The following is an 18,906-nucleotide window of genomic DNA, read 5'->3' as shown; positions in this document are numbered from 1 at the left end:
TCTCATTTGCTGTAAGTGCAGTGTTATTTTAAACTTGATTTTACTGTCAAAAGCCTTCTATCAAAAGCATAGAAGATTAATAAACTCTCAGCACCCTACTTTCCACTCTCCCTTCGAAGTAGGGGCTGTGTCTATACTATCTCCCAAAGAACAAATCAAGTGCTGTGCTGAATATGCAGCACTTCATTAAGCAAATTCCTCCCTGGGGCAACTTCGAAGTGCTAGCTTGTGTCTAGCTGTGGCTAACCTTCCTGTACTTCGAAGTGCCTGGGGTACTTCCAAGTCCTTCTACTCAAAATTTTGTAGCACAGCACTTCATCAATAAACTCCCAGCACCCTACTTACTTTGAAGTAGGGAGGTAGTATAGACAAGCCCTAAGAGTTTTAAAGCATTGAGCTAAAAGAGTTTCAATAGTTAAAAAGGCAGAACAGGAAATAAGAGGAAAAACAACTTGTCTATGTCAAATTGAGTGATTTTAAAAAAAAAGTCAAATACAGCAACAGAAGAGGTAAAAAAGGAAGCATTGGAACAGCCCTGCTCTGGCCAACTTGGGATGAGCTTCACAATGATCAGGAGTTACATTTAATTGTCTTTTCTCCTTTGATCAGAATTTTCCTTGTTATAGAAACTCTATTCTGAATTTATGTATCCTGCTTTCTGAAGTTTTTGACAAATGTTTCTCTGGTCCAATATACATCATCTTATTTTCCACATTACATTTAAAAACATTAGTCACAGTGACATTGAAGCAAACCAGATCCTCTAACTTATATATAAGGCAATCACAACAACAGGAAGAACACAAACAACCTGGAAAGCCAGATTTTTAAACAAATGCACTCTGCAGGGTTTAGAGTTGAGGGAGGCTACTGCATTGAAAGAAAGCCCATTGGAGTGAAAGACTGTCATGTTCTTTTTTTTGCTGCACTATTACTGTTCCAGATAAGGTATTTGATTGGTGAAGGGCAGTGGCTGTGGCAGGCTGACATGAAACTGAAGTTTATTTTTATTTTAATTTTTTTTTTAATAGAGACATCCTAAATCCAAAGGATGTGATCACTGCACAGTTTGACAATACAAACTCCAGCAAGGATTTCTGCAGTCAGTCATGTCTTTCTACATATGAACTGAAAAGGAAACCTGTTGTTACTATTCATACTAACAGCATTTCAACCAAGTGCAGCATGTGCCAGAAGAATGCAGTGGTAATTTATAGGCAATTTCTTTCTATTTTTGAACTTCCTGCAGATCAGAACTGTTTCTCACAGACACTATTGTACTTTTTTTTTTTTTTTTTTTAGATTAGACATGAAGTGAATTATCAGAATGTTGTACACAAACTCTGCAGCGATGCCTGCTTCTCCAAGTTCCGTTCTGCTAATAACTTGACTATGAACTGTTGTGAGAACTGTGGGGGGTATTGTTACAGTGGCTCTGGACAATGCCATGTTCTTCAAATAGAAGGACAGTCAAAGAAGTTCTGCAGTTCAACATGTGTTACTGGATACAAACAGGTACTGTTTGGATACTTATGAAATCTCATGTGAGTCACTGAATGAGAAGTTACTTTAATTGATGTGTGAAATTTAGAACACACCACTTAAAGAACAAACCTGGGCTATTAATAGGACCTCAGTTTTCATTTGTCTTTTGTTTAAGTTCTACACAAACATGTCACTATGGACGTGTCTACACTGCAGAGTTTTTCTGTAATAGGTTATTCTGGAAAAATAAACTATTCCGGAATAATACATCCGCACTACAAGGGAGCCCCAAAATAAGCAAAACTTATTCTGAAATAACATGTCAACACACAATAGAAGCTATTTCGGATTAGAGCCCGAAATACTATGTCTACACAGCAGCTTTATTTTGGAATAAGCTGTTCCGAAATAGCTTATTTCAAAATTGCCCCTATTCTTTGGGTATGTCTACACTCGCACTTCTCTTTTGAAAGAGACATGCAAATGAGGTGGATCGAAAATGTGAATGAGGTATAAATTTGCATATTTGGCACCTTATTTGCATATTCGAATTTCAAAAGCTTCTTTCAAAAGAAGAAAGCCAGTGTAGACACTGCTCTTTCAAAAGTAAACTCCATCTTCGAAAGAATCCTTCCTATTAAATAAAGGGAAGAAGGATTCTTTCGGAGATGGGGTTTACTTTCAAAAGAGCAGCGTCTGCACTGGCTTTCTTCTTTAGAAATTAGAATATGCAAATGAGGTGCGGTGTACGCAAATATATACCTCATTTGCATGCCTCTTTTGAAAGAGGAATGCGAGTGTAGACACGCCCTTTGTGTACACAGCCCCTATTCTGAAATAGCTGTTTCGGAATAGATGCTGTTTATTGCAGAATAAGGTTTACCAAATATAAAATAAGCTGTCCGCTATTTTGAAAAAAGCAGTTGCATCTTATAGATGCTCGCAAAGTTATTTTAAAATAGCAGCCGTTGTTCCGAAATGACTTTGCTGTGCAGACATACCCTTTGGCTGTGGCTACACTAGAAGCATCTGTCGACAGATGTTTCTGTCAGAAGAGATTTTCTGACAAAACATCTGTGAGAGTGTGGCCGTGCACTAAAGCGGATTGAAAGAGCAGTCTGCTCTGTTGCCAGAGCAGCCGAACTGCACAACCATTCCCTTGAAAAAGCAGCCGATCAGAAGCACAGCAGACAGGTCTACCCCGCAAACAGGTCAACAGAAGGCCCCCCCAGAGTGTCCACACAGGTTTTTTTTGTCAACAATCTGTCAACAAAAGTGCTCTCATCTGGGAGAGGCAGAAGTTTGTCAGCGTAAGTGCCAAGTCTTGTTAACAGACTGTCGTCAAAGTGTATTTTGTGTGTGGATGTGAGGGGAGTTTTGTTGACAAAACTCACTAGTATAGCTGCAGCCTATAATCATACTTTTTTTTTTTTTTTCCATGCCACCTTTTACTTTCATGTATACCTAGAATGGCTACCAGCATATGCTAACCTGCTTTGGACTCTACCTCTGAAAAAACTAAAAATAGAACCAGAAAGTCTAATGTCCAGATACTGTGAACTTCGGAAGAATTCAAATTGACATCTAAACTATATCTCAAGCCCGTCTTTAAGAAAATGCTGTGCTGAATATTCAAGCTCTAATGATTATGTCCCTGAAACCCTTAAGTGCCAGGACCTGTTCAACACTTACCTACTACTATATGCTACCCTGTAAATTTGTGGCACTGTATAGAAGATAAATAATAAACCCCTGATATTTTTAAATGTAACCTCCATTTTTGCATTGTCCATTCAGGTATCACCATTAAGATGTCAAGATACTTGACTCTGTCTGCAAATCAGGTACTTGGCTGATTAATTGGTGGCATTTGTATCTGCAGTTAATTAACGTGCAGATACAAAAAAAAAATACCTTCAAAAATAATTATCATTACTGAAAATCATGGCCTAAACCTTGATGAAAGCACAAGGAATAGGTCTTAAATGGAATGGAACTGGGAAAAGGGAGAAAAAAAAAGTTTATGCACTAGAAATATAGGAAAGAATAACTTAAAACTTGAGTTTTATATGTATCAGAGAAATCCATTTGTGCCACATAAGTAAGTTACAAATATGTATCACAAACATTTTCATATGGCAGTCAGTTGAGAGGCTTTATTGCCTGTTTTCCCAACTCTACTTGATTCACCACCCTTTCTAATCTAGCTTTTTTTAAATAGCTAATTATTGCTTTCCACTGTGAATAGTCAGTATTTTACAGCTTTGCAGCTAAATGCCGTTAGTTATATGAAATAATTATGTATTTTCTTTTTACATTCCCAGAGAAAAGTCTACAATAATCTGGGGTTATATTTTGGGAGCATGTATAAAATTGCAAGAATATTTTAATCTCCCCAAAAGAAATGGCTAAACTAAATGGCTAAGCAATCAAAAAATAAAGAAAATTGTAGTCAAGGTATCCAAACAATTGTAACTGTGTCCTGTACTGATGTCAGCTTCCAGCCTTCCTTTCTGTATTCTTTTCTTTGTTAGGTTCTTTTCCTGCAAATGATGTAAGTAATCTCCCCACATCATCTCCCAGGGTTTAGAGAAATTCAGTCCATTGTTGATCTTATTTTATGCTTTGATCACTTTCTCCCTCCTCCCTTTTCCTTGCTCCCTTCTTGATTTTTGGTCTCCTTTTTACAAGAAAATATCAAGACACTAGTTGTACAGCTTGTACAATTGCAGATCGTTGAATGGACTTAGATGTCCCTCCACACCAGTGTTCCCTTTAATATTTTCCATTCATGGATGGAATACATTTTGCTGTATGCACTAAGACATGTTGGATGTACACCACCAGTAGAAACGCATAGTACCCACTGTGGGCACCCTGCTAAACAGCTGGGTGGCACCAGAATCTGTCCTGGGAAGCTACCTAAAAACTCAGCTTACATGGAAGACTGCTCCACACTCACATTTCTAACAGTTCCACATTCCCACTCTCGTCTTCTGTTCTTCCAGCTCCAGAAGGTAGTGTTGTTGGGAGCTACCACAGTGGAGAAATGACTGTACAAAGGGAGTTAAGTAAAGAGGGGACAATGATAGAGTCATCCGTATCTCCCTAATCATTCATCTTTAGCTCTTTTGTTAAAATGGTGCCTCTTAAGCAACAAACTGTTGATTTATAATTAAAATAAAAATGTTATGACAAATAGCATCTAAAAGAATTGTTTTTAGAAAAAAATTCCCTAAGCTTTATATAGCACAAGCCTGAATTTGAAGAGACTATATTTCCATTAATTCAGATAAATCCAAAAAAAGTGGGGTGACTTTCAAAATGATGAAAATTTGGTTTTTTTTTCTGGAAATATAGAAAAATTGCAACCAGAAAATGATCCACCAAATTAAATTGTCTTCTGATAAGCTATTGGGACAAATTTAGAAACCAATTAATTTAATGGTGAAAAAAGGGATTGTAGTTCTTTGTACAAACTTCAGCATAAATTTACCTGTAGAGACCTTATTGGCCCTAATATAATATTTACAAGCTTATGAAAAGGAAAATTAAAGATTAATAAATCTCTTATGACATAAGCTCAAAATATATTTACCACAACTGATAAACTAATTCTAACCAACTGCTTGTCTGTGATATTTTAAATTGTATCACATCTATTTTTCACTTGAGTTCTTCCACAAAATTCTGTTGCTACTGGATTACAGAAGCAAATGCATTTAAGGTTTTCTCAAGTCTGTTGTGGAGTTTGTGTCTGCAAGCAAGTAAATTCACCTCTTAGTACTGTCATCTTTCCCATCTGCAAAAATGGTGGTATTGCATACCTGCATCACCAGTGTGTTGAAAGTTAAGATAAGCAAATATCTCTGAGATGCACCAGCACGTGCTGTGAGATGCATGTAAGTGTTTGTTAAGGCCCCCAGACCTGTAATCCTAGATATTATTTAAATACACAGAAAGGTGGGTTTAAAATCTAGACATAAGATAGAGTACAAACATATCAGGAAAAATAAGATTACAGTGAAGAAATATAAGGATAACACTGCAATAACTTAAGAAATAAAATTTATCACATACAGTGGCTCCTGATATTCTGTACATTTAATGTGCCAGAATGGTTAATTTGTAGGTTTGATGCAAATTTAAAGCTCTAAATGGGTGACCTATTTTATTCTTTCCACAGAAGTCAGCAAAAATTACACCCTGTGCACTGTGCAAGTCTTTAAGATCTTCAGCTGAGATGATAGAGAGCACAAATAATTTAGGAAAGACGGAACTCTTTTGCTCTGTTAACTGCTTGTCAGCTTACAGAGTTAAAATGGTTACATCTGCAGGTAATTTTATTCCTTTGTTTTTGTTTTACATTCTAGTTCTGTGTAGTTTAGACCAAATTTAGTTAATCTTGAAAGCTTAAAAAATAAATTGAATAATAAACTGAAATCAGAGCTATGCTTTTTTCTTCCTTAATACCTATTTATTAACTTTGCAGTGTTTCCAGATAAATACTGTCTTACTTTGCCAGGAGAAAACACAAGAAGCTAAAGTTTTATCCACTTACAGTTTGCTGCCTCTCTTTCTTTTTGTGCACTTGGTGTAAACTTACTTGCATGCTTTGAATGCTGATAGCCCTAAAACCGCCTCTGACTTTTGTGTTGATATCTAATACAAATGCTGTTCCATTTGCAAATTTTCCTGTGCAAAATTTCTTTTGACTCAGAGCACTAAGCTACCTGTAATGCTCAGTGTATGTTTTTCTTCACGAGCATGAAACGAACAGGTGTTGTATGAGTGGCAGGGTGCGCTACTTGGCTACGGCCACACAGTCAAGTTATTTCGAGATAACAGCAGTTATTTCAATATAAATTTGCTGCTGTCTACGCTACGTACATGCTATTTTGAAATAAATTTTAAATAGCAAGTGTGTTTATTTCAAAATCGGTAAACATCATTACAGGAGGAAGAGCGCCTATTTCAAAATAACTTACTGCGACTGTTCCTGCTTTTTCTGTAGGAATTTGGCCTTACTCTTTTAGATATATCTAACTTTGTCTTTCATAATCTTTGTTTTTGTATTTCAAGTATAAAGCCATTTTGCAGTGCTTTTGATTGGTTTTATTCACTATTTTCTTTTTTCATTGTTTTTCCATAAGGTGTCCAAGTTCAGTGTAATAGCTGTAAAACTTCAGCAATCCCTCAGTATCACCTGGCTATGTCAGATGGGAGTATACGCAATTTCTGCAGTTACAGCTGTGTTATAGCTTTTCAGGTATCATGTCTAGACTTTCTTTCAAAGTTCAGTTAATAAAATGGCAGACTAGTGGTATAATCTCGAAGAGATTGTTTCCTGTTGCAAAATGTACCTTCCTCAATTGCTTCCCAACAGAACTTGTTCAACAAGCCTACAGGAATGAACTCCTCTGTGGTGCCTCTGTCACAAGGTCAAGTCATTGTGAGCATTCCCTCCGGGGCAACCGTATCTGCATCGGGTGGCACTACCTCCACTGTCTCTCCCAGCTCCATGAGCAGCTCAGCTGCAGCTGGCCTCCAGAGGCTTGCTGCCCAGTCCCAGCAAGTCACTTTTGCCCGCACTGTTGTGAAACTCAAGTGTCAGCACTGTAACCGACTGTTTGCAACCAAACCAGAACTGCTTGACTATAAGGTAATAAAGGTTAGGGCTTTGCCTGCAGATCTTTCTGAATCAGAAACATACACAAAGCCATAACCTGAGGCAAGAATTTGGCAGTAGTCATTTTGGTGTCTTGCTGTGGCCAGCTATCCTAGGATTTGGGTAGTAGATTCACTACAGCAAAGCCACTATCAAAATTGGCATTGATTGATTTAGACAAAAAATGAAATGACTATGTCGGCAGCATTCCTCCTTGCCCCTAGAGTTGATCCCTTTTTTCTGGGGTGAAGCACATTTGGTGGGTGCATTTGTGTGAACTATATGCAGCTGTGGTGTATGCTATACTTTTCTGAGGACTTTATTATCAAGTGATGGCTTTCACCAGCGCTAGAAATCCTTTACATGTTTTTTTTTTCTCAAGCTATCTAAAAATACTGGTGTGGGGGAGAAAACAAGATTGTGCATAATAGAATTATTCTCATGTAATTGCAGGGTAAAATGTTTCAGTTTTGTGGGAAGACCTGCTGTGATGAATATAAGAAGAGAAGTAGTGTGATGGCTATGTGTGCCTACTGCAAAATTGAGAAGATTATCAAGGAGACAGTGCGATTCTCAGGCATAGACAAGCCATTCTGTAGTGAAGGTAAGAAAAGGCAGGACAATATGTCAGGTAAATCCTATCAAAAAGCATCTAGAGCAATAATTGAGGCATTTCATCTGTTTAATCTAACGAGATTTGTCTGTACGTTTTTATGATCAGTTTTAATAAATTATTGTAAAGTCACAGTTAGCTGCAAGAATTACATAAACACCTTCACTTGATATGAAATAACTGTTTTTTTGTGCTTCCTTTGTCTTTTAGGTTGTAAACTGCTCTATAAGCACGACTTAGCTAAACGCTGGGGTAACCACTGTAAAATGTGCAGTTACTGTTTACAGGCTTCCCCCAAACTGGTCCAGAATCACTTTGGGGGGAAGATGGAGGAGTTCTGCTCAGAAGAATGCATGTCTAAATTTACTGTTTTGTTCTATCAGGTAAGTACTTTTCATGTGTCACTTTCTTACATTTAAATACCATAACAGAAACTCTGAAGCCCAAGAGCTGTGTGAAACTCTGCAGTGGACCCCTACTCTTCCAGATCTGTGGATGCTGAATGAAAAAAGTGTTTTACTTTTCATGTTTTGCATTTTCTGTCAGAAATAGGCGTTTGGCTCTTCAGCCAGGTATCTTAGTTTTGGGCATGCACAGCTCACCATTCTTGTGTCTCTGCAATTATAAAATCCTGTTTTGTTTGCTTTGGCGCTGCTTGCAAGCTTTGCAGGGCAGATCGGCAAAGGCAGAAAAGGGGGAGGTGGGTGCCCATGTTCCTTTTGTGCCTTTGAATGTCTTTCATTCCCCCCCCCCACTTCTCCAGGTTGTGAATGCCAGCTGTACACACAAAGGAACCTCACAGGAGAATACATTCTGATACTCTCATTCCTTAGGCCAGCAATGGGCAATCCAGGCTAGTGAGTGGGCTGCATGAGTGGCCCTCCCTCATTTCAATGGGCCACAAGATTGTCATAACCGAGATGGTCTCCTGGGAGAGGGTAGTTTTGCTAACTGCACTTGTCTACCTAGAATCTGTGAGGTATTCCCATTGAACAGTAGCAGTGCTTTGATTGGACATAGAAAGAACCCACAAGTCTCACACTCAGTGTTGTGTGCAATCAGCATACACATCATTTCACCTTCCCTTGCTTTACATGTGTGTCACTTTAGTACTTTTGGTAGGAAAAAAGCTATGTGGATAGAATCTGGCAGCCCTGCCTATGAGTTAAAAAAAAAAAAATCTTATGGGCCACACATAGAATCTTGCTGGGCTGCAAGATGCCCACCACTGCCTTAGGTTGTCTTATGGTGGTGCCAAAAATGTAGCAATTATAAAAGTACCAGCATAAAAATGAAAGTTCTTTTAGAGCTAGATGGGAAGAGGGAGTCAGTCACATGCTCTCCTTGTTTTCTGGTATTTGTGTGTTTAATTTTTTTCCCCATGCTGTTTTTTTTAGATGGCAAAGTGTGATGGTTGTAAGAGACAAGGTAAACTCAGTGAGTCTATGAAATGGCAAGGGGAGATCAAACATTTTTGCAACCTGCTTTGTATTTTGATGTTCTGTAATCAGCAAACTGTGTCTGAACCCACACCTCAGACCAACACAGGTAAAATAGGATGTGAATTAGCACATAAAAACAGAACCATTGCTCTGGATAATGTAGGATGACCGTTTCATGGAAAGCTCAGTTCAGTGGGCCTTTTTGTAAATAACCTACACTCTCCTCCTGAGAGACTAGCCATTAGCAGGACTCTGGTATATCCTGCATCTTGGTAGGAGATTAGACTAGGTGCTCCTTGCAGTCTCTGCTAACTTTATAATTCTGTGAAAGAGGGCAATGTTTATCATCCTTTTTTGTGCTGGCCACCCCCTTTGGGTTTATAAAAATAATTGTGATTCTTCTACTAAGCCAACGCCTGAGCCTTGCTGCCCCGGGGCTGTAGCATATCACTTAGTGTTATGGGGTACCATGTGGCCCCAAGCATTTGCCCTGTTTGCCACTCCCTAATGCAGGCTCTGCACATGTGATCCCACTGCATCCCGGCTAAGAAAGAGCTGACATAGGGCTCTTCCACCTCTGATTACTTTAATCCTCTGTAGCAGAGAATGTTAAATGGAAACAAATGCTCAACATAGAGGAAACACTCAAATCTGCCTTCTTCCTGTTTGTGGATGCACATTCAATAGAGTAATACCTGTTGCAGAGGTCAGGCACCTGATTTTCTTGAAACAGCCCACTTGGTGGCAGCAGCATATTTTGCAGAATCTAAGCAGTCGCTATTTTGTTGAAATCTTCATGGTTTTGAAGAGAAACTTTTTTTCAAATGTGGACTCAGTTCAACCAATTCTAGGATGTCTTCCCAAATGTGCAGACTTTTTGAAACAACGACTGAGCTCCAGTCTTGTTAGGTATTGACTCAAAATATTTTTATTAAATCTGATGTAAGCTGTGGCTTTTCCTCACTGATTATCTGAGCAGATGAAATGGGAAGGAGGGTGGAAGTTTAAGCTAGATGAAAAGGAACTATGAGTTTCTGTAGGGAATGAAGTGTGAGGGGGAGGAAAGAAAGGAGAGAAATAGTCACGTTCCTAAAGAGAGGGGCATTTTCTTCTAGTGAATGATAGTGATGACAACACAGTAAGTTGATCACCAAATAGATAGCATTGAAGTGTATTGTATGCTTCCAGGCTATATTCTGTCCTTACTCCTTGTGTAAGTCTCCCATTGATAACAGACAGGCTTTTGGTGTGGATTGAGGATAATACATTAGTCAGTAATTAATTTATAATCATGCCATTACTAAAACATTTGACATTCCTGGTCTAGTGCAAAGTTTGTCAGTGTGTTTTTAAATAGAAAGAACAGTGATCTGTACAATGGTTCTGATTTTTAAAAGATTAGAGTGCCTGCAACTTCATCTGAAATAGATGTGCTACAGGTATGCAACACTTTTGAATGTCTGGGGTAGCACCCAAAGCTGCTGGGAACAATACCTTTGGTGAAATATGGTAAACATGAGGATTATGAGTGTCAGACTTGAACAAACCTTTGACAGTGAAAAGTCTGTAGTACAGTGTTACAATGTACCTAAGTTACTTACATCGTAAAATTTTGGGGGCATGGATGACATCTTACTTTACTGTTTGTAGAGTGCCTAGAACAGGGAGGTTCCACTTTCTGTTGGCACCTAAGCATTTAGGCAACTAAACATAACAATAGAAAGGTCCTTTCATGCTGTGATGAACTTCTTAGAAGTCCCACTGATTAGGCAGCATGGTTTTTGCAGAAAATCTAAAGAAAAGAGATTCTTTTAATTTTAAATTGAAAGCCTGCACTTGACACTTACACAGCCTTTCTCTGTAAGAGTGTATGCATTGGGGTAGAAGGTGGGTCTTACATAATATATTACATTAGCTGTGTTATAACTTATACCCTGTTGCCATTAATATTAATGCTTACACTATATTTCTTTTGTTCATTCTAAACAGCAAACCTTTCCATGGCACCAGCTTCTTCATCGGGCCCTCCTTCTCTAAGGAAGGATTCGACTCCAGTTATAGCAAACGTCGTCTCCCTAGCTAGTGCACCTGCTGCCCAGCCCACAGTTAACTCCAACAATGTTTTACAAGGTGTGCAATTGGATACCTTTGATATGCAATTTCAGAGTCTTTACACATCTTAGGCTTGTACTTTGGTTGCTCATAGATCTGATATGCCGCATTACGTGCTACTTCTGTTGAAGGCAGCAAACCCAGTTCTTCATGATGCCATACTTTGGGCTTTCATTTACATTACTACAAAACGAATGTAAAATGCTATCAAATGAGAATGGCAAGGGATTCACATTCACTTTGCATGGGCACAGATAATGACAACGTTAATGAAATTCAACAGAGAATTGGGCCCAATGTCAATTAATACTTGCCCTGCGCAGGATGGGGTCCTTGCTGTTAGGCAATATAGAAATTAAGTTAATGTTGTTCTAATTAACAGGTGCAGTTCCTACTGTGACAGCAAAGATCATTGGAGACGTAAGTTTTACAGAAGAACCTTTTTACTGCCTCACCTGCTGCTTTGTCAGACACACTGTTATAAATATTATCTAACCATTTAATAACCCTGTTCCATATGTCATGTTGCAGCAGTTATATGAACTCATTATTTTGATAGTGACTGAGATTAAGAATACATGCAATTTGCTAATGTCTTCTTAGAATTTTTACTGTGTAAGTCCACCTTTCTTCTGGTGTACACTAGTAAACTGATTATTGACATACTAAACTACAATATGCAAATTAATTCACACGTATGTTCCCCCCAGTGGAGTCCTTATTGTGATCTGATCATGATATTAGAATAGATAAGAGAGATTCAGCACAGGCTGCAGGAAATCAGAAGCAAAACTAGTCAATTTGTTTACAGTCAAACGTGTTCTACTCCCCTGCCCCTTTTTAAGGTCTTTGCACCCATTTGCCTAATTGATGGAATGTTTCTAACTGCATTCCCCACATGGCATCTGAAAAATAAGATGTATTCTTTCTGGGTCTTAGATATATGACAAACAGTTAATGATGGGTAAGTTTTGATTTTGAAACCTTATTTGTTATCTTTGTTACCTTATTTGTCACATTCTTGTAGATTTATTCCCAGCTTTGTTGACAGTAATAAAAAACACACTTTGCTTTTCTGACAGACATAGAGAGATGTGAAGACATACAAAGAGTAAATAAGATACCATTTTTGCAATTTTTGGTGTGGTAACCACACTTTAAAAGCAAAGCGTGTTGCATACAACATTTTAAATGGCATCTGGGAGTCTTGCATTTTTTATTTGTAACAAAATACCATAGCTAAAGATTCTGGCCTTGGCCTAATTTCTTTTCTCTCTTTTAAACCAGGCCAGTACTCAGACAGATGCGCTGAAACTGCCACCATCACAACCTCCAAGACTTTTAAAAAACAAAGCATTATTGTGCAAGCCGATCACCCAGACCAAGGCCACATCTTGCAAACCTCATACCCAAAATAAGGAATGCCAGACAGGTATGTGAGAGATTGTCTTTTTAAAAAACCCTGATTTGCAGGTGAATGAGTAATGTAGTGCATGACAAGGATTTTTAATATTTTAAAAAAAGGGGGGGGGCGGGGGCTTTGCTTCATTGCATAGTGTTTTTGAGCATCATGTTGCATTATAACTACATAAGACTCAATCTCCATTTCTGTTTTCTGAAGCGCGTGAAAGCTGCATGTGGAGTGCATCTTGGAATCCACTCTAGTTTTCACAAAGGTGCTATCATGTTACAGATACAGAAAGTAAAGCATAGAGGTCAATGATATGTTTAGGCTACACAGGGAGCTTGTGACCTGCTAAGATTAGAATTAAGGAGTTTTGGCTCCATATTTGAGCACAAGACAGAGATCCTAACTATCTGGTCTCCATTACAATCATCCTTTTTCTGATACTCAGAGCAGCATATGAAATACTTCGTTCTCTCTCAGTATTTGTGTATACTGGGGTAGGGAACTTTTTTTTTTTTTTGTCACAAGCCTTTGACGCACAGAAAAAAATATCACTTGGGGGCCACTCATCTGGGGGTGGGGCAGGCATGGAAGCTCTGGGCTTCCACCCACAGGTCTTCATCTACTGGTCCTTGTAGCTCCAGCGGGTGGATGGGAGCGGGGGGCTGAATGGAGGCAGTGGCACTGAACCAGTTTTACAGTGGGGGTGCCAAAAGCCAGTGATCCCAAAACTTTATCTGGCACCCCATGTTGTCCTTGTCCATGCCCACTCTCCCCAGTGGTGGTGGGCCAAGACTGGGCCATGGCTTGGAGGGCTGAGGGGGAGGAACACAGAGAGGGAAAGGGAGCAGAGGCTGGGACCACAGCTGCAGGTGGAACTAGATCCTCAAGGTGTGGGGCCAGCAGCTGGGACCCCACAGGCAGGGCTAGGGGAAAAGCCCTGTGCAGGGGGGCTGATGGTAGCCAGGACCCTGCAAAAAACCTGTGGGCATTACAGCACCCTTAATTTCTGTGCCTCAGCATGAGGCTCAGGGCTTGCAGGCAGTGTGGTGGGGGAGGGAGGGGAACCAAAGGTTGGATGAAATTTAGCTATTGGCTGAATCAAGCCTACGAGCCATAGGTTTTCTGCCTGTTATATGTCCTCACACTATTGTTTGTCTGAATTGTGTCCCTAACAGTTTCTCATAACAACACTAAACTTAAACGTCTGTGCCCAGGGGATGCAGGTGATTTGCTAGAGTAAATCCATACAAAGAGTGGAGTCTCAAACTTAAACCCAGCGTGGGCAAATTAAATGATTAGATATGGACTAATCTACTTCTCATGTGCAGATGCCTTGTTTAAATAAACTTGCCGGGTTTTATTAATGCAGATACAGGTACGAGTTTGGTACCCTTTTGAACAGTTGTGTAACAGGGCATAACTCACCACCATGGCACCTCCTGCTGGTTGGTCCAGGAATTAGCTCATTCTCAGCAGGGCACCTCCTTCTGGCTGGTGTGTTGTCCCCTACCTATTCTCTCCACACACAATCCGCTCTGGACCCGTGTTGCTCTCTAGGTCACAGCATCCTCTTCAGGGTGTGGCCCTCCGGCAATGAGCGCTCTAGTAGTGCACTGCCTCCTTCTGGGGGAATTCAGCAGTCCTGGTTCAATCCAGGGTGCCCAGCACTGTGGCCCACTGCAGCCTTGGTCTAGCCCCTCATGTCAGGGGCAGACTACAGTTTACTAGGGTCACTCATGTGGCCAGGTATGGTTCAGGGTGGAAGGGAGGGACTCAGGCCCATCCACTACTCTGAATCCTGGCCCCAGGACCCTCTGGTGGTATCCTAGTTCTGCCTTTTCCATAGCTAGGGCCTAACTGCCTCAACTCTGCTGAAGCAGCTCTTTATATATTAGGCTGCTCCAGAAAGCTGTCCTGTAATTGGCTCCCCCCAGGAGCCTTTCAGTCATTGGCCAGAGGAGGTGCACATGCTCTCTCCAGCCTGTGTTATCCCTTTGTTTGCATTGGTGAGCACTTGTCCCACTACAGGTTGGTTTAAACATTTTAGAGCTCCATTCCAATCTGAGTGAAATTAATGCAAAACTACTCCTGTTTGACCCTGTGTGACCAGAATTTAGCCCTTGCCAAATAAGTGGGGTAGATTCTAGCTCAGTGAAGAGCAGTGTAAGTCACAGCCCTTGACCTTCTATGTAAACGAATGTATCTGTCTTGACAGGAATCTTGTCCTTTTTCAGGTAACTCTGTCTTATTATGTGGCATGTTAGGAGCTAGGGGTAGGAGGTGTGCCCACAGCTATGTAGATGCAGCCATCAGTGGGATGAACATATGAGGTTGTGGATTGGGTGTTACAAGCAGAAGTCACTGTTAATGAAGTTAATAATAATAACCCCCCCAGGCACATTTGGAGATCTCCCTGAGTGTCATACTCGCCCTTGACTCTTGGGAACCAAACCATTTTTTATTTATTTATTTTTTATATGACAGAGGAAGATGAAGTTCCACCCCAAATCCTTGTGGTGCCTGTTCCTGTACCAGTATTTGTGCCAGTGCCCCTTCACCTCTTCACCCAGTATACACCAGTCCCCCTTGGGGTCCCAGTGCCGGTAAGTTACTCTTTAGCTCATATGACAACTCATGGTTCTGTCTGCGGCCTGCAATTTTAAAGTTGGGTCTTATTAATGCAGGTTGTGTTTGCTCTTAAACGCATCTTGTAGGCAGTGTTCAAGGAGAAAAGAAGGTTGCAAGAGCTACAGTTGCCTTTGAGGTCACTTAAAATGTTATATCCATCCCCTAAAAGCTCTTCTGGTGCTGTACTTTAAATTATAACTAGAGCCCTGCAAATCTGCAGACATCCTCTTTATATCCAGGGGTATCTGCATCTGTGGATGTCACTGTGGATATCCACAGCTCGTTTTTGCAGATACAGCTGTGGATGTGGATACAAATTCTGTATCCATGCAGGGCTCTTAGTGTAACATAGGGGTTCCAACTTTATCATCATAAGATTTGCATTCAAGATTTCCTGAAGTAGTCAGGCTGAGCCTCTCTATAACAGGATCTCTGATTATATAGTGTTTCTACTGCTCTCCCAGGGAGCTTTCAGAACCTCTACCAATGTAAGTTCTGGAAATAACCATTTTGGAAAAAAAGTTTATCATGAGCTAATTCAATGTGAGCATCCTGGGTTCGGACTCATGTGGTCTCTAGGTCCCAGAGGTTTCAGAGACTGGAAGTACCATGAAGGCAGTATGTTCAGACATGGAGCTCTTCTGGCACTAACATCTCTAATCTGTTATAGAACGCTTGAAGGGGCTTGGGGGGAGACCCATCCAGCCTTCTTCTTTAGCCAAGGTTTGAAAAGTTGAAGGGGTCATGAAACTGGGCAGTAGGGGAAAAGGAGGGGAGTGATAGGAATCCTTCAGGTTATTGCAGAGACGCAGCAAGTTGCCCAGTCTGAAGAGGATCTGTATTGCCACTTTAGTCTAAGATCCAGAGGAAGAAAAATAGCTGGATCCTCTTTAATGTGTTTCGTACACAAAAAAACTGTTAATTTGCTATGAAAACAAGGTACTGCTCAAAAATCTAAACTGTCCTGTATTTATTTAGGTACCAGTTCCCATGCTAATCCCAACAACTCTGGACAATGCTGATAAAATCATAGAGACTATTCAAGACATCAAGGAGAAGATTCCCGCAAATCCATTTGAGGCCGATCTCCTTCAGATGGCAGAAATGATTGCAGAAGATGAAGAAAAGGAAAAAACTCATTCTCATGGAGGTACATGATCATTTTCAAAAGAACACTAAAGGAAGCATTCTTGTGACGGGAATGTAAATGTCAGATTTGTTTGCCTTGGACTGCATGCCTCTGTGCCAGGCCTTCCTTTTACTCTAGCAGCAGTTGTGCTATTTTGTTTTCTCCTGGGCAAATACAATGAAAATTGGTTTTTAATCCATAAGGGATTTTGGTAACCTAACTCTTAAAGCCAGGCTGTCTTCTTGAATATTTACATACACAGTCCACTTAGAAATAATTTTGTTTCCCTGTGTATTCTTGGTATTTGTTTTGAGGACATACTTCTTTTTCTTTAAAGCTCATTTACTGTTGCTGCTTGGATCCCATTTCAAGTCCTGATTCTTCCCCCCCATGCCCCCAAAGCTGTGCAGGGAAGTAGCCATTTGTGAATTTTATAGGGGCTTATGGGCTAGAACTTTGGGTCTGATGGAGCTGTATTTGTGCCAGGAGCAAAGGAGGGACAGAGGTGGCAGTGTCCCTGATCTTGGGGGAAGCCAGACATTGGCTTAGCTTGCATTGGCCATAACAGACCCCCCCAAGTGGTGCTAAGCTATTGCCACAGAACTTTGCCTTTTCAGGCAGCATGCACCAGGAGCAGTAGCATACAGCTGATTACGCCACTCAAGAACATCCCAGCTGTCTTTATCTATTGGGCTGTAGCAGGGATTGGGGTGGAGAAGGAGGAATCTCCCCTCGTGAAAAGTGGAGAGCAACTTGAAAAAGGACAAAGCAAAAATCTTCTTTGTCTGCAAATGACCCCAGTAAATAGCGAGGTGAGGAGGAAAAAAAACAGAAGACAGTGTGTGAATGATGAAGGGTCTAGGTTTATTTGTCAAAGAGATGACTTGGGCCCGTAGAGCTGTAATTAAGAGGACAGAATCTGCACAGCACCTGCCTGTATTATTCTTAGCCCAAGATTGACCAGTTAGTCTCCTGACCTTTTGGATCAATTGTATGAGCAAAAGTGTGCATTTCACCTGCTGTTTTAAATAAAGGAAAACACTTCTTGTCCATAAGAATTCTATCTTTACGCTTTTTTTTTCCCCTAAGGATCCCAAACATCTGAGCATGAGCTGTTCCTGGACCCTAAGATATTTGAGAAAGGTTGGTATTTTATTTGTAGAAAGGACTTCGATCCTACTGCATGTCTTTTTTCTTTGGTGCATTTTGTATACGGGTCCTCTTAATTACAGATCAAGGCAGCACTTACAGTGGAGATCTAGAATCAGAAGCAGTATCGACTCCACACAGCTGGGAGGATGAGCTGAATCACTATGCCTTACGATCCAGTGCCATCCAGGATCCAGATCCTGAGCTGAGGCAGTTTTCCAAAGGGGATGCGGAACAGGACCTGGAGGCCGACTTTCCCTCAGGTTTGTGTTACATGTAGAAAAATGCACTGTCACATTTAACAACAACAACAAAATCCCATCATTTGCTGGGAACTACCCTTCTGTTGCCTTTACTGCAATTGGTTAATTTGTCCACAAAGGACTTAGGTTTGTACTCTGCACAGATGTCTGTTGTTAATGCTGCAATACATCGTCTTTGTCCTTATAACATAGAACACGTTTGTTTATACCTTAAAATAAACATAGTTTAGATGATTCAATAGGGGATAGCGGCTACTCTTCCTTCACTCCTTTTGAATTCGTCTCCTCTCTGTCCTGGTGGGGAGGTCTTTTTTTCAGGAATACAAAGGATATCCATTTCTTTTGTACAGAAGCATTTCAGTGTGTTGGGGGCTTTTCCCCTCAGCCTGAGAATGTCATGTCCCTTACGTGGAAGTCCTCCACATCAGAGCTTCCTTCTGGTCAACAACATTGCCAGAGATCCTATTTCAACTTAATACTGCTGCTTAGTCATCCCGTAGTCATGCAGTAGGAGTATCTAGATATGGCACCTCTAATTTTGAGACTTAGCAGTGTCTCAAACTCCAATTCTCGATGGCCCAGTTAAATCATGTAATTAACCTGTGCCAATGTTGCTTTGACTTTAGACTCATTTGACCCACTTAGTAAAGGACTGGGTCTCCACTCACGTTCACGAGCAAGGCGGAGACATAGAGATGGCTTCCCACAGCCGAAAAGACGGGTAAGAAAGCATACTTCCGCCATATAAATTCCATGTATCTCTGGGGTTAATCTTACATGCATATGTACTAGTTATGAGTTTGAAAAACATCAAAATAAGGAAACAAAAATCAGGATTGGAAATAGCTACATATTGATTCTGTAAAATTAGATATTTTTGCTGGAGGGAAATAGTTTTTCCTATGGTATAGCATTTAAAAGTAGTTCTTAGTAGTATTTTTAGTAGTATAATAATGCACAGAAAACTATCAAGTTTTACTCATTTATGCATTTTAATCATGGACTG

General features: G+C 40.3%; 1 protein-coding gene across 5 annotated transcripts in view; it reads left to right on the top strand.

The window, feature by feature from the left end:
• The window catches only part of LOC142001109 (zinc finger MYM-type protein 4-like), a 59,054-nt gene that overhangs the window by 24,945 nt on the left and 15,203 nt on the right, over positions 1-18,906 (top strand). For 4 of the 5 annotated variants that reach the window (XM_074976042.1, XM_074976043.1, XM_074976045.1 and 1 more), the window contains 16 exons: positions 1,032-1,206; positions 1,303-1,515; positions 5,672-5,822; positions 6,639-6,754; positions 6,872-7,147; positions 7,607-7,757; positions 7,977-8,149; positions 9,164-9,314; positions 11,198-11,338; positions 11,703-11,740; positions 12,608-12,752; positions 15,216-15,334; positions 16,338-16,509; positions 17,578-17,631; positions 17,721-17,900; positions 18,527-18,621. In XM_074976042.1, coding sequence (XP_074832143.1) covers positions 1,032-1,206; positions 1,303-1,515; positions 5,672-5,822; positions 6,639-6,754; positions 6,872-7,147; positions 7,607-7,757; positions 7,977-8,149; positions 9,164-9,314; positions 11,198-11,338; positions 11,703-11,740; positions 12,608-12,752; positions 15,216-15,334; positions 16,338-16,509; positions 17,578-17,631; positions 17,721-17,900; positions 18,527-18,621 — 2,350 coding nt within the window. The remainder of the gene's footprint in view (positions 1-1,031; positions 1,207-1,302; positions 1,516-5,671; positions 5,823-6,638; positions 6,755-6,871; positions 7,148-7,606; positions 7,758-7,976; positions 8,150-9,163; positions 9,315-11,197; positions 11,339-11,702; positions 11,741-12,607; positions 12,753-15,215; positions 15,335-16,337; positions 16,510-17,577; positions 17,632-17,720; positions 17,901-18,526; positions 18,622-18,906) is intronic. The other variant, XM_074976047.1, reaches the window with a different exon arrangement.

This window comes from Carettochelys insculpta, chromosome 24, assembly GCF_033958435.1.
Source record: "Carettochelys insculpta isolate YL-2023 chromosome 24, ASM3395843v1, whole genome shotgun sequence".
NCBI lineage: Eukaryota > Metazoa > Chordata > Testudines > Carettochelyidae > Carettochelys > Carettochelys insculpta.
Note: the sequence above shows the minus strand (reverse complement) of the source record. Positions and strands in the feature narration are given on the sequence as shown.